General features: G+C 49.6%; 1 protein-coding gene across 3 annotated transcripts in view; it reads right to left on the bottom strand.

Moving 5' to 3' along the window:
- BDH1 (3-hydroxybutyrate dehydrogenase 1) overlaps positions 1 to 14,546 on the bottom strand; it is a 33,313-nt gene extending 18,767 nt beyond the window's left edge. Inside the window, exons 1-2 of one of the 3 annotated variants that reach the window (XM_036444926.2) lie at positions 14,393 to 14,546; positions 1,333 to 1,459 (exon numbers count right to left, since the gene is read on the bottom strand). In XM_036444926.2, coding sequence (XP_036300819.1) covers positions 1,333 to 1,415 — 83 coding nt within the window. In that variant the 5' untranslated portion in view covers positions 1,416 to 1,459; positions 14,393 to 14,546. Of the gene's footprint in view, positions 1 to 1,332; positions 1,460 to 8,493; positions 8,749 to 9,895; positions 10,015 to 14,392 lie in introns of those variants that run through there. The other 2 variants (XM_036444924.2, XM_036444925.2) reach the window with 2 other exon arrangements.
- Between the last annotated feature and the right edge of the window lie 405 nt (positions 14,547 to 14,951).

Here is a 14,951-nt window from a genome sequence, read left to right as displayed (position 1 = left end):
AGGGCCCTGGTTTGTACCCTGGACCAGGAAAGGTCCATCCGTGGGCCATCTGACAAAATTTGAATCCGGTGTGTAGGTCTGTTAACACATAACAGTGGTAATTTCCTGGTTTTCATGATTGCATTATGATTTTATAAGATGTTAACATTCAGGGAAGTTAGGTGAAGAGGATAGAGCGGCCTTTTGTACTACTTGGGCAACTTTTGTTATCAGTTATCTACACTAATAAAAGAGAAACATGCAAATTAACATCACTCCTCTATGCTACCAGCCAATCAGAGTGAGTATGCAAATTAATCTGAAAACATTGTGGAAGCCCCGCCCCCTGCCACTCTGGGTCTGTGGGGGTCAGAGAAGTTGAATGCCAGCACCTGAGGCTGGCTGCAGCATGAGAGACGAAGAAGTGGCCTGCCCTGATCCCAGGACACAGATAGCAGCAGAAGCCTCACATCTGCCTGCCCCACGTCCTGGGGGAGACAGAGAAACTGGGCCCCAGCGCCTGAGGCTGGGCGGCCCAGGAGACAAGAAGCAGCCTGCCCCATGATCCCAGGCCGAAGCCAGTTGAAGAAGTTGCCCACACTGCATCCCAGGGAAGACAGAGAAGCTGCCTGCCTGCAGTCCAGGCGCCAGTACCTGTGGCTGGCTACAGCCTGGTAGATGGAGAAGCCACCACATGGAGGTCCCAGGTACCAGCACTTGAGGCTGCAGCCCAGGCGAAGCCACCTGCCCACCATCCCCTTTGGCTGCAGTCGGCCTGGGCACCTATGGTTGACCAGAGGGAGGGAAGCCTGGGTGCCTGTGATTGGCTGGAGGATGGAATCCTGAGTCCTGGATGCAGGGCTGAGGCAGAGGTGGTTAGGGGCAATCAAGCCAGCAGGGGAGCAGTTAGAGACAATCAGGCTGGAAGGCAGAAGAAGTTAGGGGCAATCAGGCAGGCAGGCTAGCTGTTAGGAGCCAGCAGTTCTGGATTGTGAGAGGGATGTCTAACTGCCGGTTATCCCCTGAGGGGTCCCAGATTGAAAAGAGTGCAGGCCAGGCTGAAGGACACCCTTCCCTCCCCCTGTGCATAATTTCATGCACCTGGCCACTAGTTTCAAAATAAAAAGGTAAAAAATCTGATAAAAGATATTCTTCTGTGCCCCATGAGCCCTGGGAAGGTCTCTGTCTTCTGAGGACACCTTTGAGTTTCCTTTGCTGGTCGAAGGTGGGTACTGAGTGTCACCCTGAGAGTCAGGCCTTAGGACCACCTGCATCATCCATGTGTGAAGAGCTCTCTCTGCTTTGCCCAGAGAGTGTGGCACTCAAGGCCACCTCTACCCTTCAGTTTCTTACCTTGCTCCATTTTCTCTGTTAGAGAAACTCAGGGTTTTCCCGGGGAGCTTTGACAGGGGCCTGGCGAGGCGGGCGGTCAACATTGTGGCCACAAGAGGTAGGATGACGGGCCTCCTGCTGGCGGGTTCTGAAACACAAAACACACCCTCAGCTTTGCCTTGTTGCAGAGGTTTAGGCAGGAGTGGAAAGCCGAACTGAGCCCTGTACCTTCCTCTCAAGCTGTGGTCTCATGTGATAGTAAGTCAGGAGGAGGGGACGTCTAGAAACCTGGGTCCTGCTTCAGGCTGTACCACCAAGCCTGGACCAGTCACGAGGAGGGTGAGCTGTCAGAAACCAATCATTGTCTCACTAATAGAAAGATGTAAAAGGCTGGTCAACCTTGAAGCTCTGAAAGGTCAGAACTCAACCACTCCCTATCTAATTAAGACAGTGATAACGGAGGCAACGTCCCCATCAAATAATCATGTAAATCCTTATTACCTGTCAAAGGGCTATGGATGTATCCAATAGTCTCAATAAAAGGGATAGCAAGGCCAGAGCCTACAGGCAGTCCTCCTACTTGAGGTGGGCTCCTGCATGCCCCCCCCCCCCCATATTGCCAAATTAAATTTCTTCTAGTTTCTTAATTTGCATGTGGCCCTTCTCCAGAACCGGAACCCTGAACCATGCGGGACGTGAAAGGGGCTCCCACAGCGGGCTAGACCTGTGACCCTCAAACCAGGCTGTGCAGCCACTATTGGAGGACCCAAGGACCTACGCTCTCAGGGATTCCCACTCCATGAGCCTCATTCTCCGTCTGTGTTCCCCATTTCCAGCAAATCATCCATCTGTGTGACCCAAGACATCAACCTTCAATCTGAATTTGGCCACATGCCTCTTAGGCAGCTTTTCCAACAACACAGGAACTGGCTCTGAGGCTCAATTCATCAGTAACTCATCATAGCATGGGGACTGGAGTTATTAAATGAGACACATTTTAATCTACCTAATTAAAACACACACACAGTCTCTCCTACCACCCTGTCACCCCCTTTCAAGGTTAAATCAACCTGATTGCAACAGGGCCCAGTAGACTTGGTATCTCCTTAAGGCCCCTCAGCACCGTAACTATTTGTGTATTATTAAGTGAGGATGAGAGTATAGATTGTTTGCCTTCTGGTTCTGGTCAATTGTTAGGATAATTCCTCCTGGCCTCGGGGAAGGAAGGGGAGGATGGGAGGGAGTAAAGCAAGGCAATCACGGTGGAGAGATGTTGTCCTTTTCCCTGCGAACCGTCCCAGCTTCTCCTTTGCACACCTGCCTGGGGTTGGTTACTGGCCGGTCTTACCAGTACATGTTTCTGCCCGGAAGGCAGCCCCTCTTCTCCCCTTTGCTATCACCCAAACCCAACTGGGCCAACAGGTCTGTAATGAGTTCATTAACTAGCCAACCACTGAAAGTTCACTGGCGGAGGTTTAATCTGTTTAATCCTCAGGAAAGAAAAACAAACAGGGATCTCGAGGCTCGGCTTCCCCTCCCACTCCTACTCACCACACCCCATTGCCAGCGCGGCAGTCAAATTCTGTGACCCCTCACCTAAAAGCCTCCTTCCCAGGCCTGTTGTAACACCTGCTTCCCTGCCTAACCTTGTTTGGTACCGCCCTCCCCTGCGCTCTCTGCACTGTAACCACACTGACCTTCTGGAAGTTTCTGGCGTATGCCAAGCTCTTTCCTGCCTCAGGGCCCTGGCCCTTGTTCTTCCTCAGTCCAAACAGCCGAGTCTTCTGACCCTTCACACGTCACAGAGAATGTCACCTGATCCCCCATGCAACACACAGAGGTTCTCTCGATAAGATCACGCTTCAATCCAAAAGTACCTTGTTTCACTAGTACTTTCTCTTCCCCTTCTAGGCCATAAGCTGGGTGAGTCCAGGTACTTTGTCCATCTTGTCCTCCGCTGAACCCCCACCCCCCAGAATGTCTAGAAGAAACCTGACACCAAAGAGGCCCTCAGTGAGTCTCTGCTGAGGGACCCCACGGACCCCAACCCCCTCCATCTAGACGGGCCCTCCATGGAAGGCCCGTGCCAATGATGCCCAAACCAGACTCCGATCCTTTAACTGGGTGACCCAGCTGGCCGAGCGCATACCTCCTCTCACCAGAACTGGAGCCTGAGCTCACCACCACTGGGTGATTTCAAATCCAATTGTCGATAATTAAAGCCCTTTCCATCCCTCAGGCTCAATACTTGTGGCTTTGAATTTTACTTTCCTTAGAGTCAGCAATATCTAAAAGTGCTTCGAGAATCAAAATATTTGAAAGTGCATAAAAACTCGCCCACCTTGGAAAGTGTACTATTCACAATATTGTGTCTTATATGCAGAATGGCAGGCTTGTAAAGCTTTTTCTTCTTAAGTTTCTTAAATGTGTTGCTGTTTTCACTCCAAACACAATACTGTAGGCAATGGAATTCCCACATACTCTTTGGGGTTCTTTGTCATCTTAATGCCTGGCGCTGGGCTTCATTGTCTATAAATATTAAATCCTCAAACTTGAAATACCACTCACTTGCCTTTTGGTTTAGAATCAGAAATGGTTATGGGAGGTAGTTGCTGAAGAATGGTAGAGGCAGAAACCGGTTTGGCTCAGTGGATAGAGCGTCGGTCTGCTTACTGAAGGGTCCCAAGTTCGATTCTGGTCAAGGCCATGTACATTGGTTGCAGGCACATCCCCGGTGGGGGGTGTGCAGGAGGCAGCTGTTCGATGTTTCTCTCTCATCGATGTTTCTCTATCCCTCTCTATCCCTCTCCATAAAAAAATAAAAAAAAATAAAAATAAAAAAAAGAATGGCAGAGCAACTGTTGGTTTGGGAGACAGTTCCTTAGCCTTGAACTCAATTAGCTACCCCAGGGAGACACGGCACAGGGGGCTTGACTCTCAGCAACCAAGTTTATAAGGTATTATTACAAAATCAAAATGCTCAGATATCAATCTATAATCTGGGTGAAACATATCTAGCACTGAGAACATTTGGGTCTATTCTCAAGGGCACTTCCTTTCCATTTTCAATGCAGAGCCCATGGGTAACCTGTGGAAAGCATGAGGATCCAGCATGCATCCTTGTCCTGATGCAGGTGTCCCTGCAAGGGACAGACATTCCCTGTACTGACATCCTCAGAAGAGGTGGGATATCATCAAGAAACAGGAACATGGGGGGCAGGCCTTGGGCAGGAAATAGAAGTCACTTGTATGTGGACATGAAGTCTAGATGCCCCTTGGCACTACCAAGTGGAAGGCCCTGTCCCACTGGAGAGGCAAGCTGGGTTTAGGCAGGGCACCATCCTAGGCAGGGACACCACACTAAGGACCATAAGACGAGCAAGCTGTGTGAGAGCCAGTGTCTGGCAACTGGCAGCCTCTCTTCCTCTTGGCTGTTTTGTTTGCCAGTCTAGCGTTTTAAAAGGCAATGTAACTAGGCAACTACATTATGCTTGAACTCATAGTACAAATAGTTTTCACTCACTATCTTAAGCCTACCCAGATCGCCTTTGTTAACTGCCTGGACACTATGGGTATTTGAGTTTGAGATCCCTCACTAGATAGATGTATATTGTCCTTTGGCTATTTCACTTCTGAGTGCTTATTATAATCTTGCCTAGTTATATACTCACTTATATGTTATATGCATATGCCTAGTTATATAGCTCAAATATATGTTATATGCATATGTTAGTTATATGCATGCTAATTGCACAGTTAATGGGGCTTCCTTGAAGCTGTTACAGAATTTACCAGGTGACTGAAAAATACACAGGAAGTACTCAGAGATCCAGGAGAAACCCACTTATTTTCAGATGTACTAGTACAGTGACTTAGGGAAATCAGTTCTCCAAATCCTGAGGGAGTGAATATGGAGGAAGCTTTCCTTTTATACTTTTGGTTTCTTTGTTTTCTACCTGTTTCCTAACTACCAGGCTTTTGAGGTGGGCTTCCACAGCCCCTCCTGAGTCATTTAGAATGGGGACATTACACTGTGTCTAAATGCCTGGTCTAGGTGGTGCCAGTGACCTCCCCTCTAGCTAAGCTGTTACATTATTAGTTTATGGCCCCTTTGTAAGAGGGGAGTATTCTGGGAAATAGGTTCTTCAAGACAGGACAGGCATCAATGGAGTTAATTATCCGCTAGCAAGGGTGTGTGTTAGAAGGCAGGTTACTGGCAGATTCAGATTGCTAACCTCCTCAACTCCCCCCAAAAAGTCTTATATTTCCCATCAAGGCCACATGAAAGGCAACCTGAAAAGTTTTAAAGCCCTCATTCAAAAAAGATGCCTGTTATTCCTTAGAAAAATAACTATTGTGGAACAAAAGTCTAAAAGCACTATCTAGGAACATTAAATGATATAGTAGACAGACATTGTTCTCACTACCATCCTATATAATAAAAGCCTAATATGCTAAGTGTCTGACCATTCGTTTGACCATTTGACCAGTCACTATGATGTGCACTGACCACCAGAGGCAGATGATCCGACTGGTAGGTTAGATTGTTGCTGGGGTCCAGCCGATTGGGACTGGGCAAGAGAGGACTGGACATGCCCTGGAGCCCTCCCATGGTCCCTCCCAGGCCCCAATCGGCCATGATTGGGACTGGGTGAGACCAGCGGACATCCCCTGGAGGCAACCTCCCATAGTCCTTCTCTGGCCTCTAAAATATTTTTTCTAATTTCCTTTCAATGTGCACAAATCCATGCATTGGGCCTCTAGTTTTATCATAAATATTGTGGTGACTCTTATGTGCCTGTGTTTAACAGAGAGCCTAGTTAGGCAAACCTAATATAAACATTTGGATTAGTCTGAGAGACACTCTAATAACCAGATTAGACTTACTAGTAGGTGATTGCCAGTTCTCCCCAGAGACCACTTCACAAACACTCTCTGCAGTGGTCTCTCCTGCTCACCTGATGCCTGTCCTCCTAGACCTGCCTTTCACCCGCATGTAGCTATAGTTGGACAATAAGACCTCCTCCCAGCCATGAGGTACTGGGTCGGGGAGAGACACTGATCCAACATGAACCCATCACTCTGTCCCCTGGCACTGTGAAAGAATGCAAATCAGCCTCTGAAGGGCAGGGCATGTGACCTGGCTGCTAGAGTGAAGAAGAGGACAGTTATGCTACACGGGGCCTGACGCCACAGAGATACAGAGATGGAGAAAGCCAATGTGCAGAGAAAGAGAGAAGAGTCAGGCACAGGGGTCGAGAGAGAGAGGAGGGCGGGGGGGGGAACAACAGAGCCTCCTTCAGCAGGTGGATTCTGAGAAAGAAAATACCAACTAAGGGCTCCCAGTGGCTAACTGGGCTCAATTAAAACACACACACACACACACACACACACACACACACACACATACACACACACACAGAACAAAGTCTAGCAACCATTTCTACACAGGGGCCTCTCATCTAAACTGCAGGTTAGGAAGAAGCCTGAACTGAACTACCTGGCTGTGTTCTGAACTCTGTTCTTGCCTTCTGAGCCAGCCCTTACAAAGGAGTTTCTGGAATCCTATTTCAACCAATAGGACTGAGGCTTTCCCCGTCCAACTGGAGCTGCAGTTACAGCCCCATCAGCACCTTCATTAACCAATCAGAGTTGCTCCATTCTGACCCATCAGGGCCTCTTGGACCAATCAAACTGAAAGGATTTGGAGTCCTCATTTGTATTAGGTCGGGCCAATCAGGGACCAGGAGTGGGGACTTCTGTCTATATAAGTCAGCTCCCCTTTGGCTCTGGAAGCACACTTTCCCTTTCCACTGAAGAAAAAAAGACTGCTTCTCCTCAGCTGGAGCTGAAACTCTGACATGTTTAGCCAGAGCACAGTGGAGCTGCCACACCAGAGGGGCTGTCCCCAGGGCTGCCCCACTCCGGGGCCTCCTAACAGCTGTACTGCTTCATAATTGAGCTATATCACAATCGAGCTGCTTGCACAGAATTAAGTTTCTTTCTTCACCCCACCCCAAACTTGGTGTTGAATTGATGCCAACCAGCAGTTTACAGACAGATCTGCCTATGAGGACCTGCTGTACTCCTGTCCTCCAGCTCTGTACATGCTGATTAAGCAGCTTAAAGTTTCTGTTACTTTCAGCCGAAACAATATTGGCTGAAACACACTGAAAGCAGGTTCTTTCTCAGATCATTATTATTGATTTTTAAATTTGCTCCATATTCTGAGGATGCCATGATGTAGATCTTATAACAGCAACAGGAACATGGGCCTCCCTCTCTGTACTTCTTGATTTGTTACCCGAGGGAACCGAGTCCAATTACACAATAGTTGCCAGCCAGAAGACAACTCCAAGGTGATTTGATGAAAAGGGATAAACTTTATTGGAAGGGCACACCAGCAGTTCACTTCCCAAAGTGGCATGTGCCCAAATAAGGGATAAGATTCTCCTTTATTCTGGGAAATCATGAATAAAACTCCATGTACAGGTAGGAACATTCCTGCACATGCGCAGTTGGAAAACATGCCTATACACACATTACATATTAAAAACTGATGGAAAATCCCCGCCCCAGGGAGGTGAGTTTAGTATTATTATGGGGGCATCATGAAGTGGTCAGAATCTAAAAGTACAACCTACTATGGTTTGCTGACTAAATGTAGGATGTGAAAGAAGAATCAAAGATATTTTCAAGATGTTGGTGCAGATGTTTCAAGTGACATTATCCAACTGACAGATGAAGGGGCCACTCAATTCATAAGTACTTACCACGTTTCAAATCTGAGTATACAAGCTGGGAATTCTAATCCTCACTGGCCCCTCCAAATTCTGACTTTAACTATACTTTTCTCACCTAATTATACCATTTGCTACACCCTCACCAAGCCCTTTACTTTCCAATTTCCAGGCCTTCCTTATCCCATACAAAATCTGACTTCTTCATCTGATTAAGTCCTAACTGATTTAAACTAATACCTGCCTCAACTTGCCTTTCCTGATCCCCTTTAAAAAAAAATCTCTCCCCAAGTTAGCATTTCACACCTTCCTTCTGTATCTCAGTAACAACACTTACCTAGGGAGGGTAATATGGAATATATTTCTGTTTACAACCATCCACAGCCCCCAGGTAACCACTAGGCACCACGTGGACCATGAGTGCCCCACAGATAGGACTCACGTGTTGTAGCATTGGTTTCTGGTTCTACAGAATTCTAAATTCTGGTGCTTGACAGGAAGCAGGCGCTCTATAGAGATGTATTGAGAGGGAATATGAACGCTACACACATCTCCAAGGTCCGCTTCCCCCGCAGCCCGGGGGCATATGCCTTCTGCAGGGGCGGGATCACAGGCTTGGGTAGAAAGCGCATTTGCTACGTCATAAAGGATCCTGGCAGCGGAGGATGAAAGGCGGCTGGCTCTCCCGCCTGTGCCCTCGCAGGCTCAGACGGTGACTCCGCATCAGCTGACCGTGGTCAGACTCTGGCAGGCCGGCTGGAAAAAAGCCGTGCGGAGCTCAAAGACGTGACCTGCGCAGCGCCAGCCCCTCCCCAGCAGGGACGCGCACCCCGGCCCCTCTCGCCGGATGCGCGCAGGCGCCGCACCTCACGCGGGTGCCGAGCAGCCAATCTTAGGGCCCCTTCCCTTCCCGCCAGCAAGACCGCGGAGCCTGGGGGACCCGGGAGGCTCGGCCGGAGCCGCCTTCCCATTGGCTGGAGCGGCACCGCCCAAACCAAGCCCCACTGTACTCGGGCCCCGCACCCCCCGGCTCCAGTCCCCATCCTCCCCCCGCCACCCGCACCCCAGCATCCCCAACTTGCCACCGCGGCGCCTCCACCTCCCTCGGCCCTCCCACTGCCCCGGACCTGTGGTCCGTCCTGTCCTCCAGCCGCGGCCGGCTTGGCCGGTGCCCAAGGCAGCTGGACCGGCGGCCAGACCTCAGTCTAGCATCCCTCCCCAGGGCGCGGGAGGGAGGAAGAGAGGGAGAGAGAGCGCGCTCACCACCTCCTCCTCGACCACAGAGCCTCCCGGATGGCCGGGATCGGGAGGGGCGCCGGGCGGGACCGAGACACACACGGTGGGTGGAGAAGGGCGCGGTGCCCATAGCCCGCGCTGGAAGGCGGGACTACAATGTGACCTTGGGCGGGTTCCTTTCCTTCTTGGGACCGGGGTCCCCTAATGTAAAACGCGGCAGCAGGGAACGAGGAGTCGCGAGGGTTGTCATCTGGGAGCCTTGGGGCCGAGCTTCCAGCTGGGCCTCCTCCTGCAGAGCACCTCGTTCCCAACAACGCCGGGCGGGGCTCCCACCAGCGGACAGAATGCCCGGGAGGCAGGCGGCGGGCAGGGACCGCCAGAGGCTGAGACCTGTCTGAGCCGGATCGGCCCATCTTCCTCCTACCTTCACTCCGCCGCGGCCCCCGGGCCGGCCTGCTGGACTTCATGCCCCCTTCCCCCACCCCAAACCGGCGACCCGGCTACAGGGCCGCACAAGGACAAATCTAGCGGAGGGCGCCGGCCCTTCCCCTAACCCCAAACCAAATGGGAGGGACCCTGCCTGGGGAGGGTTCCGCGGAGGCACTCGCCTTGATCCGACGCTTCACAGGCACCCGCGCTCTGGGCTCTGCAGACCGACTGGGGGCGCTGCTGCCGTTTCCTTCCCGAAGGCCGTCCGCCCGCTCGCCCTCCGGTGGCCTCCGCTACCCGGATGCGCCCAGACACCTAGGGCGCCCGCGTTCCCGCTACGCAGGCGGGTCCGGGGCGGGGAGTGCGCCCGCGCTACCTCTCCGGGCGCTGGGGGGGCGTCTGGCCTGGCGGCTCCGGTGGAGCGTCCCCCCCCCCCCCCCCCCCCCAATCCTCCAGCGCCAGCTGCCTGCTCGGCGCCCCCTGCAGCCCATCCGCCTCAGACCTCAGCCGGGCGTGGATCTCACCGCCGGCCCCCCTCCGGGGACCCGCCCAGGCCCGGGAAGGTGCTGCTTCAGGAAGTGCGGACACCCTGGTGAGGGGGAGGCTCCTGCCAGGTCCTGGGCGTGCTTGCTGTCGTCTTTAGAGCTCACCAGGCTCGGTTGGTTTTTAAACTTGTCTTTTGATCGGGTGAAATGTATTTATAAGGATTTGCTCCGAAGGGTATTTAAAAATAGTTGAATAGCACAGCTTCCCAGAGTTTCCAACAGGCGACCCCACCCCGCCAAGTCTCCGGAATAAGAAACAGGCTGAGGAGGAAAGGAAGTTATACGGGCACGTTATTAGCAGAGCTGTAGCTCCAATCTGTGAGTTTATTCAAGGTTGTGTCTTCTTTATCCCCAGCTCCTGACCCATACAGCCCTGAAAACTGGGACAGTCATGGAGGGAGAAAGCACTTGGTTCTCTGTACCCATTTCACAGACAGACTCAAGCCAGAATACTTGCTTCAGTACAGTGTTTGCAAGGAGTTACTCTATGCCATGGCCATCAATAATAACGAATAGCTACATTGAGTCACCAGGCTATACTTTTAGGATTATGCATTGCTGGAAGAGCAGCTAATTACAGGAGCATTCATATTCCACATAGGAAAACCATAGGTCCTGACTTAGGACTGAGAAGTAAGTGGAAATAAAGTTCTATTTATGGACAACAGGGAAAGGAAGATTGAACTGCCTGTGGTTATATCCGACTCCTCCTGTGGCTGGCCTCATTTTCCAGCCAGCTTTGCTGAGGTAACCAGCTGCATACAGGTGTAACCAGAGAGAACTTAGCCTCAGCTGCACCTCCTATCTTCTTGTCTCTGGGTTTCTCTGTCACTGCAGCCTGGGACCCCTGCAAGAACCTGAAAGTGTAAAGGAACAAATATCTCATGGGACAAACATTGACCAAGGCAGGCAGGGGCTGGTGGAGAAATACTCACCCTCCATTCTAGTGGGCGACTCCAAGATACATCCTATATAGCCCCTAAGATAAGGTGACCAGATGTCCCACTTTTGGCGGGACAGTCCCGATTTTAACAATTTTAAAACGCCGCAGGACAGGGGACAAATTGTTAAAAATTGGGGCTGTCCCACCAAAAGCAGGATGTCTGGTCACCTTATCCTAAAGTGATGGAGTCCCAGTTGCCATGGTAGTATCCGTATTGATCAACTCTGGAATGCACCCTTGGATTGCCTTTCTCTTTCCCTCTTTGCTTGTTTGACTCTTCAGAGTCCATCACTTCTGTTCCTTGGGATTCATCCTCAAAATAAACTACTTGTATACAAGTCCTTGTTCAGGCTTTGTTTGGGGGAACTTAAAATAAGCCATTAGTTAACCCAAAAGAGGCATCAGTCCACCTGCTGGGCCTCATTCTCACCAAATCAATTCTGCTAACAAGGAATTTATTTGATCAGTTTGAACTTTTGCTCCTTTTCTTTCTCGGTTGCCCTGCCCACCAGGGCATCATGAATAAGCTCTCCGAGACAGGCAAGTCCCCTTTGGAGACACACACCCCCCTCCCCGCCCAGAGGGTCATAGTGTTTGCTCCCATCCCTGTCTCAGCATCATACTCTCCCAGGAGAGAGGGCCAGCTGAAGGGCTGGACTAGGTGAGAGTCTCACAAAGCCATTCTCAGCCCCACCTTAAACCTCTCCACCCTTTCAAGGTTCTGGCTGCTCACTTTGAAAATGGGAAAACAGTTCTGGGATTGAATGTGGAAGCAGAAACAGTGTGGGACCCAGATTCCTCCCAACACGGCCCATGCCAACTTTTTGTCTCCTTGTTAGCCCCTTCCTTTCCCCTTTCCCCATCATACCATAAGAGCAATTTCTCTGCCTGGATAAGAGGTCTTAGGCCAGGGTCTTAGGTACTTAGCACATTTTCATCTCATTTTAACACTAAGAAGGTGGGAAATGGATATGTACATGTACGTAAGCTAAATGAATTGTTAGAAGTCTCCTGTAAGTCTTCTAAAACGGGAGGTTTTGCCCTAACTGGTTTGGCTCAATGAATAGAGCGTCAGCCTGCAGACTCAATGGTCCCAGGTTCGATTCCAGTCGGGGGCATGTACCTTGGTTGCAGGCATGTCCCCAGTGGGGGATGTGCAGAAGGCAGCTGATTGATGCTTCTAACTCTCTATCCTTCTCCCTTCCTCTCTATAAAAATTCAATAAAATATATTTTAAAAATAAATAACAAGGGGGGTTTTGACAGGGGTTCAGAACAGGCTTTGTAAAAGAGGTAGCATCCTGGCAGACTCAGTTGGGATGTAATGCCTTCAGATCCCCCTGCCCAGAGAGCCACATTGTTTGCTCCGGTCCCTGTATCAGCTCCTAATTGCATCCTAGCACACCCCTTTCTTGAGTCCCAGCTTAAGCTAGTCATTGCCTCATCTTCCAGGCCCTATCTCTCCCATGCTGGATCTGGCCCTGCCCCATTTCTGAATGCCCCTGGTCCTCTCCCCTCTCAGTGCTAAGCATTGAATGCCAGATGGTACGGGGAAATCCTGCCAAGAGGCAGCCACCTGGAAGCCCTCCAGGAGCCCACGCACCTGTGCGGTGCTGAGTTCTGCGGAGGGATAGAGAATAATAACACCATCTACTGCTACACCAAACACACAGCTCTTCTGCTTGCCTTGATGCAATTGAGTTTTCTTAAAAAATAAAAAAAAATTGGCAGGGGTAAGGGCAAGAAATCTTACCCTTAATCTGCAGAATTTTAGAAGTATCAAATGGCTTTTTCTATTGTATAATTGGCAGTGAAGGAAAGAAAAGGCCCAATGCATTAGTCTAAATCAGCCGTGGTACTTAGGATCTAGTGTGCTGAATAGAGCCCATGATCTTCACATGCCTGTAATATTGAGTTCTACCAATATGAGAACCGGAGGCCCAAAGTTTTCCCTGAAGTGAATGTGCAAGGAAAACCAGTGTTGGGACCTTAAGGGAAAAAGAGGAGCTGTATCAGCGTCTGTATCTCTGTCTGTTGACTCATAGATTTAATTAACATGTTTAAGCCACAAAGTTTCATAGACTAGAAATTTAAGCAAAGTTCTTTTGAGGTAATTGGGATCTTTAAAGAGGGGAGAATATATGGAGGTTAAAAAACAACTGTGTCCCCATCTCTGTTCACTCCACCCCAAACTACAGCAACCCATAAGATGTCCTTCCTTCCTTCAGTTGACACGGATTGAGCCTTTATTATATGCCAGGCATTGGGCTTTGTCCGGAAAGCCATGCCATCCGAGTACAGGTTCCTGTCTTCAGTAACACAGCCTGGCGGTTAGTGACTGTGCTGTGCACCAGACACTAGGCCAGGTGCCTTGTGTGCATTATTTCACTTAATATCCGCAACAGTCCTGAAAGGAGCCCGAGATTATCTCCATTTTGCAGCTGGAGAAGATGAGGCTTTGGGGGGTTGAATAAGTAGCCCATAGCAGCACAGCTAGCATGGGCAGAGCAGGACATACCCAAGACTGACCCACTACAAAGACGTGTCTAAGCATACCGCCATTGTCCTATGGTTCCTGCTTTGAAAGACAAGGATGAAGGCCCACGTTTACGAGGCTATTTGGAATACAGAATTTTGGTTACCAGTTGGGCTTTGTTTCTGTGAGTAGTCTAACAGAAGTTGTAATTACTTAGAGATTACATGGAAACTTCTTTCAATGAGGACAATATAGGTGCCATGATCTGATGCCCTCAATGGGAAAAGGATTATAGGCTCTAATTGGTCATACCAACTTTGAAGGACAAAAATATGGGAGCAGATTCTTAACCCTTAAATCTGATTTCATAGTTTGAACTTCAAATTCCATGTTCAAAGAATTAACATATTTCAAAGACTATGGAATATGTTATAATAAAACTTTTCAAAGCCAGGATACAAAGCTATCTGCTTATCTAATATATTTCCAATATTTTTCCAATGAATGTATACTATTTATGTTTTCTGCTTATTTTACCAAGAACAGAGCCTGCTGTTCCAAAAGGAAAACTGAATTGCAAAGCTGCTGCCTCTTGTTTTGGGTTGCCAGCACCTCTTCCCAAAGGCCCATTTTCTCCTCACCAACCCCATCTTCTCACACCAGACTCTTCCCAAGACCACTCCCGCGAGTTCTCATATTCGGCATTCTCTTACCTCGGTGGGCTGTATTAACGATCCCTCAGCTCTCTTGGCATGCAGGATCCTCTCCAGGCAAGTTGCAAGCCAGATACACCTAGAATCCTCTTAATTCTCAGGTAATAGGGGGTAAAATGACACCCCAGGAGACCTCTCCCAGGCTTTATGTGTATTATTTCAATGCTTGTCTTTAGCTGGGAAGGGAAATTCTTACACTCATGCTAACCAAAGCCAACTAATGATTCAATACAATATCCAGAGCTCTGAATGTTTGCGTGTTCGTCACTGAGGCAAAGTTCAGCTTTGTAACTATTTGTTTTAAGTTTAAAATGTCTATGAACTTGGCCGTCTGACAAGCAGAGGGTCAAAGGCAGGTGCCACCATTTGGGGACACATAAGACAAAATGATGCCAAATGGCAGCTCCAGCCAATTCCATCTTGAGCTCTCCCTGCCAGGTAATATGTGGGCATAAATGGGCACAGGAACGGACGTGAACAGAATGAGAGTGCCCTGGCTTCACATCATAGTATTTAAATTATGGGATGTCAAGGAGAAAAGTAAACACCACAAGGACTT

Source organism: Pipistrellus kuhlii, unplaced genomic scaffold, assembly GCF_014108245.1.
Source record: "Pipistrellus kuhlii isolate mPipKuh1 unplaced genomic scaffold, mPipKuh1.p scaffold_m20_p_2, whole genome shotgun sequence".
In the NCBI taxonomy this organism is placed as follows: domain Eukaryota; kingdom Metazoa; phylum Chordata; class Mammalia; order Chiroptera; family Vespertilionidae; genus Pipistrellus; species Pipistrellus kuhlii.
This window is presented reverse-complemented; position numbering and strand designations above follow the sequence as displayed.